The sequence below is a fragment of the Mobula hypostoma genome, chromosome 9, assembly GCF_963921235.1.
Source record: "Mobula hypostoma chromosome 9, sMobHyp1.1, whole genome shotgun sequence".
NCBI lineage: Eukaryota > Metazoa > Chordata > Chondrichthyes > Myliobatiformes > Myliobatidae > Mobula > Mobula hypostoma.
In genome coordinates, this window is record NC_086105.1 from 129013642 (window position 1) to 129037122 (window position 23481).

A 23481-nucleotide genomic window follows, 5' to 3' on the forward strand; every position below is an offset into this window, starting at 1 on the left:
CCAAGGTAATCAGACACCACCAACAACAGGAGGGTAATCTTCCAGTCCTCTTTCAGCAGTGAATATGCCTTAAACCACTTGTTCTGAAGTAAGTGTTGGGTTGTAGTTAGGTATTATGTTGCATTGATCTCTGATAGTTTCAGTGTTATTATTAGGATTAGGGCTGAGTGCAGATTAGATCTAGATTAATGTTCCTCTTGAAACAGAAGATTATTAGACCTCACCAAAGGCACAGGGAAATAATTTCAACATCAGTCAAGGGGAAACCCAAATAGAAGACAGAAAATACTAGAAACACTCAGCATGTTGAGTCTTCATTCTAATAACATTAATTCTGCTTCTCTTTTTAGACGTAGCCTGACCTGCTGAGTATCACTTTATCAATTCATTGAGATACAGCGCGGAATAGGCCCTTAAGCCCATTTGAGCCGAGCTGTCCAGCAATCCCCCTGATTCACAGGACAATTTACAATGACCAACTAACCTACCTACTAACTGGTGCATCTTGGGACTGTGGGAGGAAACGGGGCACCCGGAGGAAATCCACACGGTCACGGTGAGAACACACAAACTCTTTACAGGCAGCAGCAGGAATTGAACCCAGGTCACCTGTACTGTAAAGCGTTGTGCTAACCACTACACTGCACTCTGCTTTTATGTAAGCAGCATAAAACAATGAGGTTTACATTACTGTACAAACTCTTAGCATTCATTCAATGCAGTATGCAGTCTGCTCAAAAAGTTGGCGTGAGGAAGTATCCTTTTCCAAATACAAATGAACTGCATTCTATAAAATGCTCTACTCAGGCAGCATAGCTTATTTTTTTTTCCAAAGAAAGGTTCTCTGCAAGACTACTTTAAAATATAACATGTCTTAAGATAGCATTTCTGGAGATTTACAGCATCTTATTTCTCTGCAGGCTGTTTGATGCCTCGAGAAGTCAACTGATGTCAGATTTTCAGTGCAGATAATTACATGGCCATAACTTCTCCAGCTGGAATCAGCAGCACCACTCCTCAGAAGCCACTGGCGAACTTCAGCAGAATTGATTAGAGCACATTTTCTCACATGCACACCTCCTTCTTCTCAGTGCTAACCCCAGAAACAGCACCCATTTCCTAACAAGTACTGAAAATGTCAAACTTTTCGATTTACCTCGAGTTTAGTTTCTGATTTTCCTGCACCACAGACTCAGTTAAAGTCTGCTTCAGTTTTCTGGCACGAGCACAGAGGTCTGCATTCAGGCCGACGGCATCAAGACAAAACATTGCGAGTGGGACAGTAACGTGCATCAGGGCGATTTCATTGCACAGTTTCTGCAAGCTGTCTATTTTCTGGGAGTGAAGAGCAGTGGGTTAACAAAGATTCAGCAAACAACAGATATTACAACCAACTAATCTTTAACCTCTTCTATGCAATACTTTCCCAGTGCAAGCAGTATAGGATACTTCTACCGGTTGAAAAGTACCAGGCTTCAAAATGTTTCCTAGTCAAATTGAAAAGTCTCTCAATCATTTCATCAAGTTAAAAATATTGGTGATGTAAGATTTACAGTGACATAAATAGATGAGGTTACATCAGTGTACAAATTATTTGCATTAATTTAATTCAGTATGCATATTCCTACTTATAATTTTTCATTGCCTAAAGAAAAGTTTGAAAAATGAGTGGAATATTTGTAATGTGCTGTAGATTTCTATGTTCTATGTTCTATGAGAAGAGAATATGACATCACTTTATTATGAAGCACAGCATAAACTAAAGCATATTTTACATTCCCCTCAGTTATTTTTTGGGTACTGCTTGTAATTGCTGCACCTGCACAGCAAGTTTCTAAGCCGTACCTTTCCTTCCTTGGGCATGGGACCAAAGCTGCAGACTCTTTAAGTGGATGAACAAATCACCGGACAATCTCAGCAAGACTTTCTTCCTCTTATGTATCAATATTACCCCTCCTTATAAAAGTAAACTCTTGACCTGCCTTCCCAACCATTTGCTTGTTAAACCTTGTTAAACCGATGGTAAATAAGTCATTTCCTAATTATCCACCATTTGTCATAGATTAAATAATTTATTATTACGCTGGAACAAGGAGCATCCAGCATAATAATAGAACAAGTACTACAGGCATTTATTTTAACTACAGGTGTTTTTTAATGTAGAACCATTGTACTGAATCATCGCATTGGTTCCTCAAATTATCATGCTTATGTTATTGTTTTAAGCCTGTTCTGAAGACGGGACTATTTCACCAAATGCAAAATAAAAATGCAAAATTTATTTAACGTAACTGCTGGTATAGGGATATAAGTCTTCTAAGAATCTGGCTTAAACCAATTGATAGCTACAGGCTGGCACCATTCACATGTAATAACCCTGTTACACAGTGAAGTGTATTGTGTTCTGTTACAGTGAACTTACTAGTGGGGTAACTAACAAAACACAATATACTTGGAGCATAACGCAATACACGACAGAACACAATAACAAGGATGTTGCTGGAATTTCAGGACCTAAGATTCAATAGTTTGGGACTTTATTCCCTAGAGCATGGGAAAATGACGGGAGATCTTATCAAGGGGCATAAATAAGGTGAATGCATGCAGGCTTTTTGAGTGAGGCTAGAATAGAGATCACAGGATATTTAAAGGGATTCTCAGGGGTAACTGCTTCACTTAGAGGATGGTGTGAGTGTAGAACGAGCTGTCAGTGGAAGTAGTAGATGAGGGTTTAAGAGAAGTTTGGGTGGATACGTAGATGAGAGGGTTGTGGGGGGTTACGGTCTGGGTGCAGGTAGAAGGCTAGGTTAGCATAGACTAGATGGGCTGAAGGGACTATTTCTGGGCTATAGTATTCTACGAATAAAGTTACAGTGAAATGAAGTTTGGACTCACGTTCCTGATTAATATGTATGCAAGACAGATGCAAAAAGTATAATATAACAAAAGCCAATGACACACCTTTATCATTAAGATGTCTAAAGTGTGTTCTGAAATAACTTCAGAAAAGCAGCAGAGATGTTTAAATATGCACTCTCTTTGTTTCTGAAATAAATCAGGATTTACAATTTTTCATGTATACCTATGAAATTCGAGCAGCCGTAGTTAAAACAAAACATAACAGAGCAACTGGTCCAGACAACATCGCCGTTGAAATGATACTGGCCTTAGAAGATTTTGGAATAGAGAAAATAACAGAAATAGCAAATTAAATCTATGATCATGGGGAGATACCTGATGATTTAAGTAAATCAGTGTTCATCACACTTCCAAAGAAAGAGGGAGCAACAGAATGTGAGTTACATCGTACAATAAGCCTGATGAGCCACGTGGCAAAAATTATTCTCAGAGTAATCATGATGAGAGCAAGACGCTGTATAAAACCAGAAATCAGTAAAGAACAATGTGGCTTTGTGGAAAACACTGGAACTAGAAATGCAATTTTCATGCTACAGCTGATGTGTGAACAAGCCATCCAGGTACAAAAAGACATCTACCTACATTTCATTGACTATACAAAAGCTTTTGACACTGTCAGATAGCAAGATCTTCTGGAAATGCTTCAAGATCTTGACATAGATGGGAAAGATATATGTTTCTTGAGAAACTTATACTGGGACCAGACAGCATCCATCAGAATAGAAGTGAGTGAGTATGTGAATATCATGAGAGGAGTCAGGCAAAGTTGTGCCTTTTCTCCAGACTTATTCAACCTGTATAGTGAAAATATCTTGACAAGTATCAAAGACATCAAAGGATTCACAATTGGAGGCCATTTTGTAACATCAGATATGCTGATGACATCGTACTAATAGCTGACTCAGAAACAAAACTTCAAGAACTATTCACTATAATGGCAGCAGAAAGTAATCGCAGAGGCCTCTCAATCAACACCAAGACGACAGAAAGCATGGTCATCTCCAGAAAGACAAACATCCCACAATGTGTGATCAAGATCAGAAATACAAACATCAAACAAGTCAACAAATGTGCGGGAAGAGAAGATGGCGGCGCGACGCAGCGCACACAGCCCTCTGGTGAAATGATATCGTATTTGTAAGTAGGATGCCATGCACAATTCTGATTTGATGGAGACAGATGTGAGAAGGCACAGAGGAACATCTGGAGAAATTTCTGAAATGCCCAGTTTGCTGCCGCTGCTACTGTGCGATCGAGAATCTCCGGAGGGAAGGCCCCAAAATCCCCGGCTTTGCCTGCTGCTGGCAACCGAGGCTGAGGTCGAAGCGTTCGACAGAGATGGCGCGCGGTACTCGGTGTCAGAGGGCTGATCGGAGCTCGAAGTTTCGGACGACTCAGAGTCGGACTGTGGTCGGACATGGCAGAGAGAGTTTTCTTCTGTCTCCCGTCTGCGTGAGATGTGGTGCTTTCGAGAGACTCTGAACTTTTTTACTGTGCCATGGCCTGTTCTTCATCAAGTTATGACATTGTTGCACTGTTGTAACTATATGTTATAATTATGTGGTTTTTGTTAGTTTTTCAGTCTTGGTCTGTCCTGTGTTTCTGTGATATCACACCGGAGGAATATTGTATCATTTCTTAATGCATGCATTACTAAATGACAATAAAAGAGGACTGCGTGTCCTTGTAATCTAATCTAATCTAAAAATTCAAATATCTTGGCAGCCTAATAACAAGTAATGGCAGGTGCGACACAGATATCAAATACAGAATAGCAATGGCGAAAGAAGCTTTCCAAAAAATGAAGACCATATTAACAGACAGAAAGATGAGCACATACACTAAAAACAGAATACTGCAGTGCTACATTTATTCTATCCTGACTTATGGAAGTGAATGCTGGACCATTTCTCCAGCAATGGAAAAGAGACTAGAAGCAGCTGAATTATGGTTCTACAGGAGAATGTTGAAAATATCATGGACCACACACACATCAAATGAAAAAGTTCTCAGAAGAGCCCAAGCAGTTCGATCACTCATACCAACAATAAGAGAAAGACAACTCAGATTTCTAGGACACATCATGCAGAAAGATGAAGTAGAAAAACTCATACTCTCTGGAAAGATTGAGGGGAGTAAACCTAGAGGAAGACCTCGGCTTATGTACATCAAAAGCATAGCCAGGTGGCTACATGTCGAGGAAATGGAAGTCATCCAAAAAACGAAGGATAGATCTATATGGAAAACCATGGTCACCAAAGTCCGCATTGTATATGGTACCTAGACAGACAGACATATGGATCTACTTCGAGAGTTATGCCAAAGCTGGCAGGGTACTTACCTTTATGAATGCTTCCATTGAATGTTTCTCTGACAAAAATGTAGCAACTTCTTGCTCTGCCTTATTGTTCAAAAGATCAGTATATATTTTATACACATTTAGATAGCTAAACAAAAGAGAAAATTATGAAGTTACTTGCAAAAAATATCTTCAACTTGACATATTTTGATATGGACTTCTAAAAGAAAGCAAATTAAATTTACATTTTATGCAAGTCTTAATAACCATCAGGGAAAAGTGGCACAAAACAGGATTATGTCAGTTTGATTTCATCTCTGTGTAAGTCCTTAGAATTTGAAAACCAGACTCTGCAAGGTAGATCTTAGCTCAGAAGCCATGAGGGAACCTAGGACTGTTCTGTAGGTTAGAAACCAGGATACCTAAGTATCCAAAAAAATCCTGCACATCCTTACATTTTTCCCTGAGGAATTTGTGGCAATCATAAGCCAACTAAGTTAATCGCCTTGGATAAGGGTTACTGTGATTGCATTCCTACAATACGGGGCATTGATGGGCGAAGCTTGGTGTATGTGGTGTTTGTCAGAGAGTTTGTTGTGAATGGGACCACAATAAGCCTCATCATACAGAAGAATTAGGATATCAGAGATGATTCAATGGGCCAATGTCTCTTCTGTAACAACTGATATAATGTGAAAAGACAAGCATCTGGAAGTCAGGCACTTCCCATTCAACTGAAGAAGGAGCTACTTTTGTCCATTTAACCTCTTTCCTTCCCATCACCCAAGGATCCAAACAATCCTTGCAATTCACTCGTAGTTCTTCCATTCTGATCTACTGTATTATATTCACAATGAGACCTTCTCTGCATTGGACTGGGCAGACTGGGTGTCCCTGTGTAGCACCTGCACTCACTCTGCAGGGGTCACCTGAGTTTATCATAGCGTGCCACTTTCATCCTCAATCCCACTCCCATTCCAACTGGTCTGTCTGCAGCCTCTTCCACTGCTGTAACGCGGCAGTGCTTAAACTACAACAACATCTCATCTTCCATCCGGCCATGTGACAAACTTTGCAGTAAATGTTAATTTTTCCCACCATGCGATAAGCTACTTCCTTATCGTCTCCCATTATAATTTTTGTCCCTTTCTCCTCATTTGTTTAAAATCTATTGCTAGTAATCAGTGCTTACGCACCTTAGCACCTAAACTGTCTTAATATATCTCCATAGAATCTTCAGAAGGCAAAAGAGACAGAATATGGAATGAAAAACATAACACTGGAAGAATTCAGCAGGTCAAACTGTATCAGTGGAAGCAAGAGATGCAAGTTGGTGAGTCGGGTCGAGACCCTGCATCAGGAGGGAAATATCTGCTTTGCCAAATTACTCCCTGCATTCAATTATGAAAACATACCACAAAAGATGGAGTTACATTCCCTGGCATTTGAAAGTTTGGCAATAAATTCAATTGTATTTTAATTACTAGCATGTAATTAAATAATCCAAGGATTTGATTAGGGTATATACTGAGGTATCATTAGCTCTGATTTGGTTACCCAAAATAAACATTCTTAAAATAGTTAATGGGCTCGTTATGCCTTAAACTAGGAAATAAATATTCACAACAAGTATAGAGAAGGCGTGGGATTTCCCCTCTTAAAAAGGTCATGGATGCTCAGAATTTTCAAGAAAGATCACAGTTTCTTGTTGTGGAAAAGCTATGGTATAAAACAAATAAACTTAATAGTATAAAATACAATTAAATTTATTCCAATTATACAATTTATTACTCCAGAACTCAACATCCTGTTTTCAAACACACAACAATTACATGCAGATTTACCTTTGAGGCCCAATAATATTTACATTAAAAATGTCCATGGTTTTACTGATAATTTCATTGACAAGGGATTCCTCTTCATGTACTGTACGAAGAATGAGATTTTTGTCTGAAAGATCAGGAAACAATTCACATTCCACCTATTACAGAAAACCAAAATAAATTAGCAGCAACTGAGTAGCCCCTTGAGAATGCAGGTATTCTCTTCAATGATTAGTACAGCACCTTCAATGCCAACAATTATAACTCGATGTGGTGAAGGCTTTCAATAGCGGAAAGATAACAGAAATAAATATCTATCATCCAGCCGCTATGTAACTTAGGAGTACCAATGCTTTAAGCGGCGAACTTTATTAGAAGTTTAAGTATTCTGTGCTCAGGCGGCCTAGCCCTCTTGAGCAACTGGATTATCCATCAATACGACAATGCAGCACCAGGGAGTCTTAGGGGCTACGTAAATCAAGGAAGAAAAAATTTTAGAGGAGTAGATGGCAGAATTTTGTGACATCCAACGTTTAGTGCAAATGCAGGACAGTTGGCTTTTGATCCCCATTTTCATTCAACAGTCGCTAAAACAGTTTCCTGAAGAACTCAAAATCAAACCTGTTCAACATTAATATTATCAGATGTTTTCTATTAACAAAGGATTAAGATTACTAGATACCTTATGAATTCCATCTGCACTGTTCAGAATTGCCATGTAACATCGATTAATCAGATCCCAACATTCATCCACGCTCGGTTCAAAAATTATTTTAGGCTCTTCTACTTTGAGTTTGAGTATCATGATTTGTGGCCTAACGTATTGCAACTCATGGAATTCATCTCCAAAATCATTCCCATCCTATCAGAAAAATAGCATAAGTTCTAATGACAAAAGCCCTTCTATATTATTAAATACTTTTCAATGAAGCTCATAAAAAAACTTACAGTATAAAAGTTTACAAGCCTGTTGAAGATTAACAGGGTAGCATTGATTAATATATATTAATACTTTGTACATGTGTACTGCATGTGCATATGTATGTGCGTGTGTGTGTGTGTGTGTATATATATATATATATATAAAATAAATAAAAATGTTTCTATTTATTCATTTACAGGATGTGGGCATCACCAGATAAGCCAGTATTTATTGCCCATCCCCAGCTGCCCTTGATAAGGTGGTGATGAGCTGCCTTTGTGAATCGCTGCAGTCCCTGAGATGTAGGTATACCCTCACTGCTGTTAGGGAGGGAATTCCCTAACCTTGACCCCACAACAATGAAGGAACAGCGATATGTTTCCAAGTCAGATGGTGAGCGACCTGGAGGAGGAATTCCAAGTAGTGGTGTTCCCAGGTATCTGCTGTTCTCATCCTTCTAGATGGTAGTGGTCGTGGGTCTGGAAGGTGCTGCCTTAAGGAACTTTGGTGTGTTGTTGCAGTGCATCTTGTAGATAGTACATACTGTTGCAACTGCAATATATATATATAAACATCTTTAATCTAGCAAGACATTTCATAAGTGCCTATGAAAATAGGACAGCTGACCAAGATTTTGGTTGATAAGATAGGCATTCAAGTCATCTTAGATGAAGGAAGGAAGATAGAGAAAAGGGAGAATTAGAGAAGGGTATTCCAAAGCTTAGAGCCTTGACCATTGATGGAGCAATCGATTTCAACAGATCAGGAAGATATAAAAAAGAGAGAAGTGGATATTTTAGAGGCCTTCAGGGCTGGGGGGAGATGACTAAGAGGAAGGATTAATCCATCAGGAAGTGACATTAAGGATGAATCAAGGTATTCTTTATCTCAGAGCTTACACAGCTCAGGGAGTGCATTGGAGACTGGAGAATGGGTCTGTGCAAGTTACGGTACAGACAGAAATACTTTAGGTCATGGGTTCCCAAACCTTTTTATGCCATAAACCAATACCGTTAATCCCAGGTTGGGAACCCCTCCTTTAGGTCTTTCAAGCGTGCTGAGGATAGAATAAGAGAGGCCAACTGGGAGTGCACAGAATAGCAATGTCCAATAGTAACAAATAAGTGGTATATGTTAAACTTTTCATATTGAGTGACATAAATACGACAACATAATTGTGTTTGCAAATGCTAAATAATATTCCTAATGACTGCTAAGTATCTCTAATGTTTATTCAGTCAGTTACTATCTCTATAACCCTTCATTGATGCACGTCAGGTTATTTCTACTAGCTCAAGAATCTTAAAAGGTATCTCTAAAATACCTTGTGTACAGTAAAAAATGACAGGAGATCCTCCAAAGACTTGATAACAGCTCCCCTCAGCTGTAGAGACATAACAGAGCCAGCACATGCAAAGAATTCCTTAACTTGCTGAGTAGATTCGCAGTCGTTAGGTGGTACTAAATGCATCCATTTTTCTTTGTGAGTCAGGAAAAGAGCAGCGCAGGTTGGGACCCATCTGAAATCACAAACCAAGAAGTTAATTTGTTGTGTAGCAAAACATTGTTTTTTTTCCCCTGAAAATCCAAGAAAGGCAGAGTCTGGAAGAAATGGTCCATTTTCATATTTGTGACTCATTGAATCATCGGCGCCCTTAATCCACCACTCTTCATTCCATCCAACTTATTGTTTGGGATGTAGGCATTGTGGCAAGACCAGATTTGTGGTCCATCTCTAAATGACCCTGAACTGAATGGCTTTGCTGGGCCATTTAAAAAGTCAATCTCACGAGTGGGTTTGGAGTTATACAAGAGCCTTAGTGACGCAAGATGAGTTTTACAGCACTGCCTTTAGGTCCCTGGACTGTTGCTTCCAGGTCTCTGGAGGTCCAGCCCAATAACTTAACCACTCTACACACAGTAGATCCTTTGGCTCATCAGTCAGTAGAGGAAGGGGCTGAGAAGGAACTTGTGTGATGATTGTTCTGCAATAAACAACATATCTTAGGTCTCCTCATGGACACACAGAAATATTTCAAACCACTAATTTTTAATATATTCAGAGTTCTCTGCAGTGGTTCCATCAAGAACTAATAATCTTGCTTTAGCTGCAGGGCCACAGGTGGGGCTCGGACAGTTGCACGAAGGTCTGAAGTGCGAAATGCAAAGGAATTCTTTGTACGATGAGCATAAGTCGATGAGGCTCAGCCCAATTATAATGTGAACATTGTCCTGCTTCATATTGTGGCTAATCAGACTTGCGACAGAAAGCATAGCAAGCTGTGAGTATAATATTGATCTCCCTGCTATTTTGCCGCCATGAAAAGCAGGGGCTACTAAAACCCTTCAAAACAACAATATAAATATACATAAGTGTAGATAGAAGAAGCAGAATCATTACTGTATCTGAAATTAGCAAAGTACCACTTGGTTACAAATGCTCTCTAAGGTTTAGAATTCAGAAGACTGTATGGTTAGATAAGGTGCTGTTATTGAGGACACACTGCTTCTGCATTGGAGGTAACAGTATATTTGCAAATAGAATGGAGGAAGCCTCTACTTGTAATGCTCTTTATATTATCTGATGATAACTATATCCTCATCTAAAATAAAATGAATAAAGTTTGGGGCAGCTCAGTAGTGTAGGGGTTAGCACAACGCTTTACAGTGCCACTGACCCGGGTTCAATTCCCGCCACGGTCTGTAAGGAGTTTGTACGTTCTCCCCGTGACCGCGTGGGTTTCCTCCGGGTGATCCGGTTTCCTCCCACAGTCCAAAGATGTACCGGTTAGTAGGTTAATTACCCCACGATTAGGTTAGCGTTAAATTGGGGGTTTCTGGGCACAAGGCTTGAAGAACCAGAAGGACCTTTTCCTCGCTGTATCTCAATTAATAAATAAATAATTGATAATACATTGGATGCGATTACAGAGCTTCAATATGCTTTTGAATACACAAAATATATTATACTGACATGCTTTCAAGAATATTACGAGCCTCTGCACAGTGCTTCCTGACAAGAGCTTCAAACTCTTGAGGAAGCAAAGGAAGATCATCTGTGCTTATTTCCTTCACTCGGACAAATCGCAAATCGTCAAACCTGTAAGCAATAAAGATAGATTAAATTGTACCCACCTGTTACTATTTATTGTTTAATACTCTGTCAGATAATTAGAAAATATTTAATGCAAGTTTATATCCTGCCTATCAATTATAATTGCTGTGGTGGTTCTTACAACATGCTGCAAAATGATCTCAGCACTAAATGAGGGCTTTAATATTTAAACACCTCTGGCAGATTAAGTTTGGTTTCTGAAGTTCCTTAGCAGATAACATCCAACTAGAGCTGGGTTATCTGTAAAGGCTTAACATATAAAACTATATTTCATTATGCTGTTCAAAAAAACAGATTTTGTAAGACCACGGCAATCCTGATTTGAAAAATCTGCTCAATTTTAAAAGTTTCCTTTAATCTAATATTAACAGATTTACATTAAATTATGTTATCAGCCACAGTCAAGTCACTTTTTATTGTCATTTCGACCATATCTGCTGGTACAGTACACAGCAAAAATGAGACGACGTTTTTCAGGACCATGGTGCTACATGAACAATACAAAAACTACACTGAACTACATAAAAAAACACTAGACTACAGACCTACCCAGGACTGCATAAAGTGTACAAAACAGTGCAGGCATTACAATAAATAATAAACAAGACCATAGGCAAAGTAGAGGGCAGTAGGTTGGTGTCAGTCCAGGCTCTGGGTATTGAGGAGTCTGATGACTTGGGGGAAGAAACTGTTACATAGTCCGGTCGTGAGAGGATAAGAACATTAAAAATAAATAGCATACATAAAGTGAACAAATAACAAATTACTTTATAAATACTACTATGACCATATGTAACATTAAATTTAACTAAAGCATGGTCTAAAATGCATTTGTATTACCTGAATGCTACAAGTTAATATATGTCAGGTCAAGTTTATTGTCATTTAACTACATACAGTGCCTATAAAATGTATTCACACCCCCCCCCAGAAGTTTTCATGTTTTATTGTTTTATAACATTGAATCACAATGAATTTAATTTGGCATTTTTGACACTGATCAACAGAAAAAAATTCTTTCCTATTAAAGTGAAAACAGATCTCTACAAAGTGATCTAAATTCATTACAAATATTAAACACAAAATAATCGATTGCATAAGTATTCACCCCCTTTAATATGACATGCCAAATCATCACTGGTGGAGCTAATGGTTTTAGAAGTCACATTATTAGTTAAATGGAGATCACCTGCGTGCAATCAAGGTGTTTCAATTGATTGCAGTAAAAACACGCCTGTAGCTGGAAGATCCAACTACTGGTGAGTCAGTATCCTAGCAAAAACTACACTATGAAGGCAAAAGAACACTCCAAGCAACTCCACAAAAAGGTTATTGAAAAGCACAAGTCAGGAGATGGATACAAGAAAATTTCCAAGTCACTGAATATCCCTTGGAGTACAGTTAAGTCAATCATCAAGAAATGGAAAGAATATGGCACAGCTGTAAATCCGCCTACAGCAGGCCATCCTCAAAAACTGATTGACCGTGCGAGGAGGGAACTAGCGAGGGACTCCACCAGGAGACCTATGATATCTCTGGAGGAGTTACAAGTTTCAGTGGCTGAGATGGAAGAGACTGTGCATACAATTGATGCCTAGTTGCAGCTTTAAGGTAGAGTGTCAAAGAAAAAGCCACTGTTGAAAAAGCTCATATGAAATCTCAGCTAGAGTTTGGCAGAAGGCATGTGGGAAACTCTGAAATCAGCTCGAAGAAAGTTCTATGATCTGATGAAACTAATATTGAGCTTTTTGGCCATCACATTAAACACTGTTTGGCATAAGCCCAACACAACACACCATGAAAAACACACCATCCCAACTGTGAAGCATGGTGGTGGCTGCATCATGCTGTGGGGATAAGACCATAAGGCAGAGAAGCAGAATTAGGCTATTCAGCCCATTGAGTCTGCTCCGCCATTCCATCATGGTTGATCCTGGATCCCACTCAGCCCCATACACCTGCCTTTTCACCATATCCTTTGTGCTCTGACCAATCGGGAAACTATCAACTTCCACTTTAAATATACCCATGGACTTGGCCTCCACTGTAGTATGTGGCAGAGCATTCCATAAATTTACTACTATGTGGCTAAAAACATTCTCCCTTACCTCTGTTCTAAAGGGTCGCTCCTCAATTTTTGAAGCTGTGCCCACTAGTTCTGGATACCCCCACCACAGGAAGTATCCATCTACATACCGCCCCCCCATCGAGTCCTTCCAACATTCAATAGGTTTCAATGAGATCCCCCGGCATTCTTCTAAAATTCCAATGAGTACAGGCCCAAAGTTGCCAAACGCTCCCCATATATTAACCCCTTCGTTCCCAGAATCATCCTCGTGAACCTCCACTAGACTCTCCCCAACGACAACACATTTCTGAGATAAGGGGTCCAAAACTGTTGACAATATTCTAAGTGGGGCCTGACCAGTGTCTTATAAAGGCTCAGCATTATCTCCTTGTTTTTATATTCTATTCTCCTTGAAATAAATGCCAACATTGCATTTGCCTTCTTTACCACAGACTCAACCTATAAATTTGCCTTCTGGGAGTCTTGTACGAGGATTCCTAAGTCCCTCTGCACCTTTGATGTTTGAACCTTCTTCCCATTTAGATAATCATCCATACTATTTTTCCTTTTACCAAAATGCATTATTATACAATTCCCAACACTATTCCATCTGCCACTTTCTTGCCCATTCTTCCAATTTGCCTAAGTCCTGCTGTAATCCCATTGCTTCTTCAGCACTACCTACCCCTCCACCTATCTTCCTATCATCCGCAAACTTTGCACAAAGCCAACAATTCCATTACCGAAATCACTGACAAACAACGTGAAAAGTAGCGGTCCCAATACTGACCCCTGAGGAACACCACTAGTCACTGCAGCAGGCCCTGGAAGGCTTGAAAAGGTAGAGGGTAAAATGAATGCAGCAAAACACAGGGAAATCCTGAGGAAAACCTGATACAGTCTGTAAGAGAACTGCAACTTTGGAGAAAATTTGTTTTCCAGCAAGACAATGACCCCAAACATAAAGCCAAATCTACACAGGAGTGGCTTAAAAACAACAAAGTTAATGTCCTAGAGTGGTCAAGTCAGAGTCCAGACTCAATCCAACTGAGAATTTGTGGCTGAAATTGAAAAGGGCTGTTCATTCACAATCCCCATGCAATCTGACAGAGTTTCAGCAGTTTTATAAAGAAGAATGGAGAAAAATTGCAGCGTCATGTGCAAAGCTGATGGAGACCTATCCACACAAACTCAAGATTGTAATTGCTGCCAAAGGTGCATCTACTAAATACTGACTTGAAAGGGGTGAATATTATATAATAATTGTGATAAATTTAGACAATTTGTAGAAATTTGTTTTCACTTTGACATGAAAGAGTCTTTTCTGTTGATTAGTGTCAAAAAAGCCAAATTAAATCCACTGTGATTCAATATTGGAAAACAATAAAACATGAAAACTTCCAAAGGGGGTGAATAGTTTTTATAGGCACTGTGCATGTATATAACATATATAGCCCTTTAATGTATATAGAAACAAGACAACGTTTCTCTGAACCAGAGGGTAAAGCGCAGTACTGCCGACAACACACATAGCACATGATAACTTATGAAGGTAAGGATAAAATCTACAAACGAATCACACATCAATAACAAACTGAAGTACATAAATTAACTATTGTAAGGCATGGAACAGATTAACCAGTGACACTTCGAATACGATGCCGCAGGGAGTTCAGAAGCCTAATGGCCTGGGGGATAAAACTGTTTCCCATCCTGACTGTTCTTGTTTTTATGCATCACAGTCTCCTGCCTGATGGTAGATAGCCAAAGAGGATGCTGGATGGATGGGTGGGATCCTTACTAACACTAAGAGCCCTGCATATGCAACACTCCTGATAAATGTCCCCAATGGATGGTAGGGAGACTCCTATGAACCTCTCAGCTGTTCTCACAGTCCTTTGTAGGGACTTCTGCTCTGGTGCTCAGCTGCTCCCATACCAGATGGAGACACAACTTGTCAGGATGCTATTAATGGTGCTCCGGTAAAACGCAGTTAAAATTGGGGAGTCTTGCTTGTTTAATCTCCTTAGGAAGTGGAAGTGCTGCTGGGCCTCCTTGATCAGGGAGGTGATATTAAGGGACCAGGTGAGGTCATCCGTGATGTGAACCCCTAGGAATTTGATGCACTTAACTCTCTCTGTGGAGATGCCATGTATTCGCGGAGGGGGATGGTATTCATTATCGAATTGTATTTGAAGGAACGTGAATTCTTTTTATATTTTGCTTGCCTTCAAAAGTATGGGTTTACATTGATATATGTCAATGTTTCAAGCTATTGGACTCTGTAAGGGAAGTTCAGGAACAGGGTGCCTGGGTGTTTGCACACTAATATCTTTGACAGATGTAGGAAAAACTGATAAGGATGTTCAATGAACAATATTGAAGGTTGGTCTTTATTAATAGTGGCAGTGAATACAAAGGCATCATTGTATGTCACTACTTCGCTTGAGATTAGGCAAACTTATTCTACTGTGTGCATAAAAAATCCAGCTCTCTTGAATGCAACACTATTCAACGTCCCACGTGATTTTACTCTTCATACTGTCTATCTAATCCATGATATTCTTCCCAGGAAATTAAATTAATATTATCACCAGTAATTCTAGACTTCACACTAGAGGAAGGATCAATATCTTGTCAAGAATGAAAAGGAGAATCAGTCAGGGTCTTGGACTATATATGTGTGTTTTTTTTGCATGACTGTTTTTTGCTCACTACTTTGTAGGGACTTCTGTCTATGTTTTGCACCTTGGCCCCTAGGAAATCTGTTTTGTATTCACGTATGGTTGAGTGACAAATAAACCTGGATTTGATTTGATTTTGATTATTAGAAAACTACCACTTGGGTCTCCTTTGGGCAAAGTAGGTGTTTAAAATTGTAAGGGATTTTGCTTGAATAGATTGATAAAAGATCAATAAGAACACAAATTTAAAATGACTGACGTTAGAAGTAGGACAGATGGAATGGGAAAAACAATGTGATGAAGAAACGTCAAGGCAGAAACATTTACACTTTGAACTCAACTACTCAAATTTTCTTCCATTCTTAAATAACTACATCAATTAATACATTATTTGTACTCGTTTCATAAAATAAAAGGCCACATATTTTTACGTGGAATACTGCCTAGAAGAGCAGTGGAGGAAGCAGAGTCAAGAGTAACTATGGAAGGAAATCAGGTAGAAATTTGAGAAGAAAAAGTAGCAGAGGAATGGAGAAAGGTAGGTAAGACCAGCTGGGGAACCCATTCAATAGGCTGGTACAAAGACAATGGACCCATTGCCACCCCCTGCACTGCATTGTCCTATTATATGATCAAGTAAGCTAAGCCTGTGTTAACAAATGCTTTGGAATTTACAGTGACATGACACGCCCAAAGTTGAAATTTTGTCATCAACACACTCATGGATTGAATTTATATCAAATGGATGTAACTGGAAACCATAGAAAACATTCAATTTATTGAACAAATAGTACATCCTATAATCATTGCTAACTCTTAAATGCTGTATACTTAAAATATAGTTTAATGAGACACAAAAGGTTCTGCTGACGCCGGAAATCCCGAGCAAAACACAGAATATACTGGAGGAACTCAGCAAGTCAGGCAGCATCTATGGAGGGAAGTCAACAGTCAATGGCCCAAAATGTTGACAGTTTAGCGAGCCAGTTTAGATTATTTTATAATCTAATGCACAGAATAGGTAGGAAATCTCTTTCACCAGTCATACTTCCTTTGAGATTGCAGGAGCATTGCAACGTTAATGGATCAGAATCATGGGCATTGTGGGCATTAATTACCAATGTTTGCAGATACTTCCCTATCTAAGTCAATTACTTACCTTGTGTACCATAAATCCTGCAGTAAATCCATCATTGGACTTACAACAAAGAGATGAGATTCATTCCATGCCTTAGCTTTGGTGTAGGTTTTGTGCCAAGGAACTGGTGCACGAATTATTCTACGAGGGAAAGGTCGAGGCACAGAAGAAACGAAAAGTCTCATCCTTTCCGAAGAATCCTTCAATATGTAGTCAACTAGAAAAAAATGCAGTGTAATACCGAATTAACTATGAGTTTGCAGTGATTTTAAATATACACACGAAACTAAGCTTTGTTTACAGCCTCTTAAGTACTGTCAAAATAGTTTGGGCACTGAGAAATTAAATTCCCATCAAGTACAAAGGGGAAAAGAGGAAGCTACATTCAGAAATGGAAAAAAAATGCTTAAAGCATTCAGCAGGGCAGGCAGAACCTACACACAGAGAAAGAGTTAACAGGTATCAGTCACATTCAGAAATTATTTTCTATGGAACAACAAATTTCATAACAGTGATAATAAATCTGATCCTGATTAATTAAAAATTGAATACTGCAGTTACTAGAAGCCTGAAATTAAAACATAAAGTACTGGGGATAGAAAGCAACTCAGACAGCACCTGTGCAGAAAGTACCTCTTTCTTTCTACCTTTACCTGATTATTTCTTGCCTTGGCCAGTCCCTTCCCATTCAGATCCATGGCACCTGTGATAGCCTCCACCACTTTGCCAGTTTCCAGATTTTGCAGCTATGCAACCTGTGCCTTCTTGCAATGGATACTTAGTCCTCCTATATCTCCGTCCCACACCAGGAAAGGCTGAGAAAGCTCATCTTCCTTGAACGAGAGGACCAACCAGTTCCCAGCACCACCCCCCATCCCCAATACCCATCCCTAATCACTCCGATTCACTCAGGTAAATTGATTCTATCATTGAACAACATCTTTGGTTCCATTCACTTGATCCAAACCAAAAGTATAGCAATGGGGACTTGCTTGAGCTCAAGTCTCTTCATTAGGTACTGGGACAGTCTTGTTCTCAGTCAGCCTCCTGCCTCAGCTGTTTCTTGGTAAACTTATATTTGTTCTGGTGATGCTTCCTGCATTCATATGGTGCTCAAATATTTTATTATTCTTCCTGCCATTTCCACTCAGGTCTCTTGTACCTTGGTACCTTGTTCTCTCTCATACAGGGTCAACAGCTCCCATTCGATTCTTTTTGCTATTAATCTACAATAAAGGGTGATCTTTCTTAAATATATCCAGTTGATATACTTTCTTTTGGATTGTGGTGAGAAACCAGGGTGCCTGGAAGAAACCCATACAGAAAAAGAAAGATAAAGCAAATTATGTACAGACATATTCAAAATTAGGATTGAACCCAAATCCTTGGAGCTGCATAACAGAACACTAACCGCTACAACAGCATACCATCCTCACTTTCCAACTAAACCTGGTGCAGCCTTTAAGGTACACAATCGATTTCAAGAACTCTGAATAACCCACCTATGGTGCCCATGTTGGAGTTGGCTGTAATAAGAGCATCCATTTGGAGCAATAGCTCAGGTTTTCCACAGACGTGATTGACCTACTGAGCATTTGCAGCACTCTCTCACATTTCACTGCTGATTTTGTTCTCCTGGACCACCCATATTCATCTTCAATTTACACTCCTCCAATCAGCTTTCATTTCCTTCTCCTGGACAGCACTGAAAGAAACTTCTTCACTTGGGCAATTCTGGTCTGCAGCCTATCACAGGCATTCCTTTTGTTTTCTCCACCCCTCCTCAAATCTTGAGATTTAAAATATCTGTTTCCTCACTTTTCCAACTTTATTAGAATAACTCACCTGGAACATCAGCCGTTTCTCCCTCAGAAGATGCTGCCTGATCGGCTGAGTTTCATTTCAAACATCTGTTCTCTGACTTAAACAATCTCATTGCATTCTATGGTTGGAAAATTACTGTGAAATTGTCACAATGCTTGTGAAACTATAACTCCAGCTATTGCTGCTAAGCTGGTCTTTGGTTCAGCATTTCTAATATTGTAGGCAAATTTCTGAAATGTTGTAATTTAATGTAGCTTTTAATCTAGTGAAGAGTATTTAAGGAATGTAGAGATTATCTTAAGATCTTCAGTGGATCCCATTCATGTTTCAGAGATAACTATATTTGCTATACTTGGAGTAATTTTCTTTATATTTGGAAATTGTTTAAAAATAGACTGCCTATTCCTTAAAACCATAAAGACCACTTTTAACTCGCAAAAACCAGGCCAGGATACAGTCAAAAAATAACTGGAATTCTAGTGTATCAGTTTTCTTCCTGGTATGGCCCCAAGTCTGGGCAGTAGATCTGCAGGGAGCAAGTGGGATCTTAAATATGTGTAACTGATTCTATGGCATCATCTTAACACAATTAGCAATATAAAACTGAGTCCTGAGTGAGACATTTTCAAGTCAGCCAGATCCTATTGGGAGCTGGATTCCAGGACAGACGATGCCCAAACGTGAAAACAAAGTTTACTTCCTTTGTGAGCCAAGCAGAAATGTCCCTCCAATTCTATCAAGGAAGTCTTGGTGTCCTTTTGTTTGGTTTCCCATCTACTTCCTGATCACAATCACTTAATCCCTTTGTTGTCCTATTACATACTCTGGTGCTTTTCTCCCCCAACTCTGAGAACCGCTTGGGACTCTAAACTATTGTGATTACGCACTGCCGCGTGATCCCACTCCACGATAGGCTATCAGTGTGGCTGGCCATTTGTAGCAGATGAATGAAATGAGACTCTGTCATTCAGGTCACCTAATCTTCTATGTATCCAGCCTTTCTCAAATGCTAACCTTTTCCCACCAGGTTGTTACCACAGGCAGAGTTGCTAAACCATTAAGAAAAGCAACAAATAGCCTTTCTGGAAAAGGGAATCCCAGCAATGGAGATCCGTGGAAGGAGTAATGAAGAGTCCGTCCTTGCATCTTCTTATCTGTCATTCATTCATTTAAGTTTTGGGTCTTACCAATGGCTTTCCTAAGGCTGCTGTCATAGTCATTGTGAACCTCCTCAAGCAATTCCATGTGCAGGGGCTGCAAATCAGGAACACCTTTCAGCTCCTTTGGCAAAAGTTGTTCTATTCGATTTATCTGTTCGGGCTTTTGTGGTTCAATCATATAAGACTGGATGCCATGATCAATATAGTGAAGATACCTCTGTGGAAATATAGAAGAAACTGATTAAGAGTTTTGCCTGCACTCATATCAGGGCATTTAGTTTTATTCCCCTACTTTTACATTGTCATACAATTTACCTTTTTTAAATAAAGATTTTACTTCTTATTACATCCAATTTTTAAATGGACCTTTTAATTAATTCAGTTTTGGAGTTACACTGTCAGCATTTATTTTCAGTACAATGAAACTGACTATAATTTCAGGCACCTAAACTTGCAGAAATTGAGAATTTGTTGTAAGTGATATCATACTGCTCCACACATGCAACTTGCCCATGCCCCAGGGAGAATCTGTATGCATTACATCCAGGGGACATACAGCCCTCACTCTAACCCTTACCAACAAGGATCCCTTATCCAGATGCATTGAAGAGCGATGGCAAGCAGTAACCTCCATTACTGATTTGCATAAAAATACTAACAACTAGAATTAAGTGCATCAGGTTAAACAATCAGGTGCAGGAGTATAAATGGGTGCATAATGTGGACCAGAATTATATGGATTTTGTCCATATAATTCTACATCAAATCAAGTGCAGGAGGTGAAGTAAAAAGGAAGAAAAGTAAGATAAGATTCCAAGAAAAAAATAAGGAATTAATTTGTATATTTTTGAAACTTCCAACTATAATTAAAACCTATCAGAATGAGCACATTACCTGTAGAACTTTATTTTCAATATGAGAGCCTGTTTAACAGTAATCAAGACTCTTTTCACTCACCATTATGAATTGACTCCCACTGAAATTCTGAAAGTAAATTTTTTGGGCACCTATCATCCAAGAAAATAAACTTCACACCCATTTCCAGAAGTTTTGTTGGACACTTTTCATCCAAGGTACTAAACTTCACACCCAGTCCAGATATCTTAGAAGATATTGATGAAACGTTCAGTGTATTCTGGTGGAGGACGACAACCTAGACAGCTATTTCCTAATTTTGACTGTGTATGTGTGATCACTCTCAGTTCCTATCCAATTTGTGCTTTACAATGTTGAAGGGCTTATTGTTATTTCTGCAGCCCATTGTTTCTAGACTATTGATAACATGTGAACAACTTAATGTTCCAACTGAGCTTAACTGATCTGACTGAATGATGGGGTATTTTTTCTAAGACTTTTTCTGAACTGATTTCCTGATTTCCTGATTCCACAACCTAGACTCAACCTTCAAGGACTCTACAACTCATGTTCTCTGTATCATTTACAGAATAAGCTATATATTTTTAAATTGCACAATTTGTCATCTTTTGCACACTGGTTGTTTGGCAGTCTTTATTTATGTATTGCTTTTCATAAATTCTACTGTGTTTCTTTATTTTCCTGTAAATTCCTGCAAAAAAATGGATCTCAGGGTTGTATATGATGACACATACGTAGCTTGACAATAAATTTACTTTGACATCCGTCTGTGCAATTGTGTCAGAATGAATCAATTCTTGTTCCATTACAAATACAGTAAGATATTATAAATCTCCTTTTAAAATGTAATAAATAAAGAATAACCTCATAATCCCTATCTGTAGGCTCCCCTTCTCGCCGAAGGATCTCATTCTCTTGCTCAAGAATTAAATTAATTTGTTCCACTGGGGTCATTGGTCGACTTTCAAGAAATTCATGCTTTTTTTGAGGTACAGAACCATGGTCTCTGGGCCGATTTGTCGTAACTCTAAAATGAACCACAGTTTCATGATTACGTCATACAGAATTACACAACAGTTACAGCACAAGAGACCACTTGGCCTTTCATACCCACACCAGCTCTCTAACAGAACTAGTCCTTTCTCCATGGCCTTGTAAATATTTTTTCATCCATACTTATCCAAATTCCGTCTTGAAGACTACAATTGAGCCTGTCTCTGCCATATACAGGAAATTCAGTCCTGACACTGTATTAAAAGAAACTTCAAATTCTAGTCTTCCAACTTTTCAGACTCAACAGTGAATTTAACCATTTTATATAATCAGCCAAGCCAACCTTACGTCTCATATTTCCAGCATTCAGTTTTTCCTTAATCTTTCTCTTCATCCAGTATTTTAAACTTTCTTTAAACATTTTCTACAGACACATCTTTTGTTCTTCACCAGCCTTATCACCCTCTTTCAATGAGGACCACCACCGATTGTGTCATTTGGCCTCTCCCGATTGCCCGCCTACACAAACCCTTTGTCCTTTCTACTCTTCCCCACATATTATGAAACTTACTTATTTTAATGAGTTCAGTTCTGTTGAAAGATCGTTGACCTGAAGTATTAGTGCTATTTATCTTTCCACAGATGCACCCTGCCTCTGTATTTTCAGTTTTACTTCCAATTTCCAGCATCCACAGAAAATAAAATTCCTCTTAAATAACAGCCCAATGATTTGCAACAGCATGATGGTTAACTGTGCATTCCAATTAAAGATTCTTGTATTCTTCATTTATACCAACTAGAATATACAGAGCAAAATGACTAAAATTCCATTTTCAGGATCCTACAGGGGCTAACAAATGAAGGATATATTCTAGATTCCAAAACTAAATTGATATTTGATTATTTTAGTTTTGGGATTTAAAATATAAAAGGTAAATCTGAACCAACTTAATCAACGACTTTCGCTGGAAATCATTTTAGACTGGACCTCCTAGCCAATTCATCATCTGTTATTTTAACAGAATATTACAAGGAAAAAATACCTTTCCAAGAAGCTTGTTTCTAGCACTTAACAGTGTAAATTTTAATAATGAAAGTAAAAGATTTTGAATAAATCAATACAAACTCATTAAAATTAGACTCAATTTTTCAGTAGCGTTTTAACTTCTTAATGACTATAGGATTGTGCCTGCCCTTAGCCAATTATTCAGCAGAATATGTTTATATAACTGTCAGTTTTTGCTCTCCAAAAGTAAAACTAAAAAACAAGACACTTTAATCTCAAGCTTGCAATGCAATTTGTTCTCCCTTTCTCTTTTTCAGCTATAATCCTAAATCATTTGTATATCTCAAAGCAATAACAATTGACAAACTATCTTATAGAAAGAAAAAATGTACAAATTACCCGCTGTCAATAGACTTGCTTCTGTCTGAAAGTTTGCGCCTCTTTAGGGCAGGTGGAGATGCTTTGAGAGCTGAACAAATCAGTTAAGGTTCATCTATCACTCTTCATTCTTTTAATTGAGGTCATTTATTAATCAAAGTTTGTAAACCACACAAAATAAAAAAGTTTTTCTGGTTGATTTTGCTTAATAATGTTCCTGTAGCTCAATGTACCTTTGACAATTCTATTTTCACAATCAAAGATTTCATAATTTAG

At 38.7% G+C, this 23481-nt stretch overlaps 1 protein-coding gene across 1 annotated transcript in view; it reads right to left on the reverse strand.

Annotated features, from left to right (window-relative positions):
• Positions 1–23481, reverse strand: part of dnah3 (dynein axonemal heavy chain 3) — a 150834-nt gene that overhangs the window by 105767 nt on the left and 21586 nt on the right. Inside the window, exons 3-11 of the mRNA XM_063059569.1 lie at positions 21693–21855; positions 19980–20169; positions 16990–17185; positions 10938–11063; positions 9288–9483; positions 7724–7903; positions 7063–7199; positions 5261–5366; positions 1157–1335 (exon numbers count right to left, since the gene is read on the reverse strand). Coding sequence (XP_062915639.1) covers positions 1157–1335; positions 5261–5366; positions 7063–7199; positions 7724–7903; positions 9288–9483; positions 10938–11063; positions 16990–17185; positions 19980–20169; positions 21693–21855 — 1473 coding nt within the window. The remainder of the gene's footprint in view (positions 1–1156; positions 1336–5260; positions 5367–7062; positions 7200–7723; positions 7904–9287; positions 9484–10937; positions 11064–16989; positions 17186–19979; positions 20170–21692; positions 21856–23481) is intronic.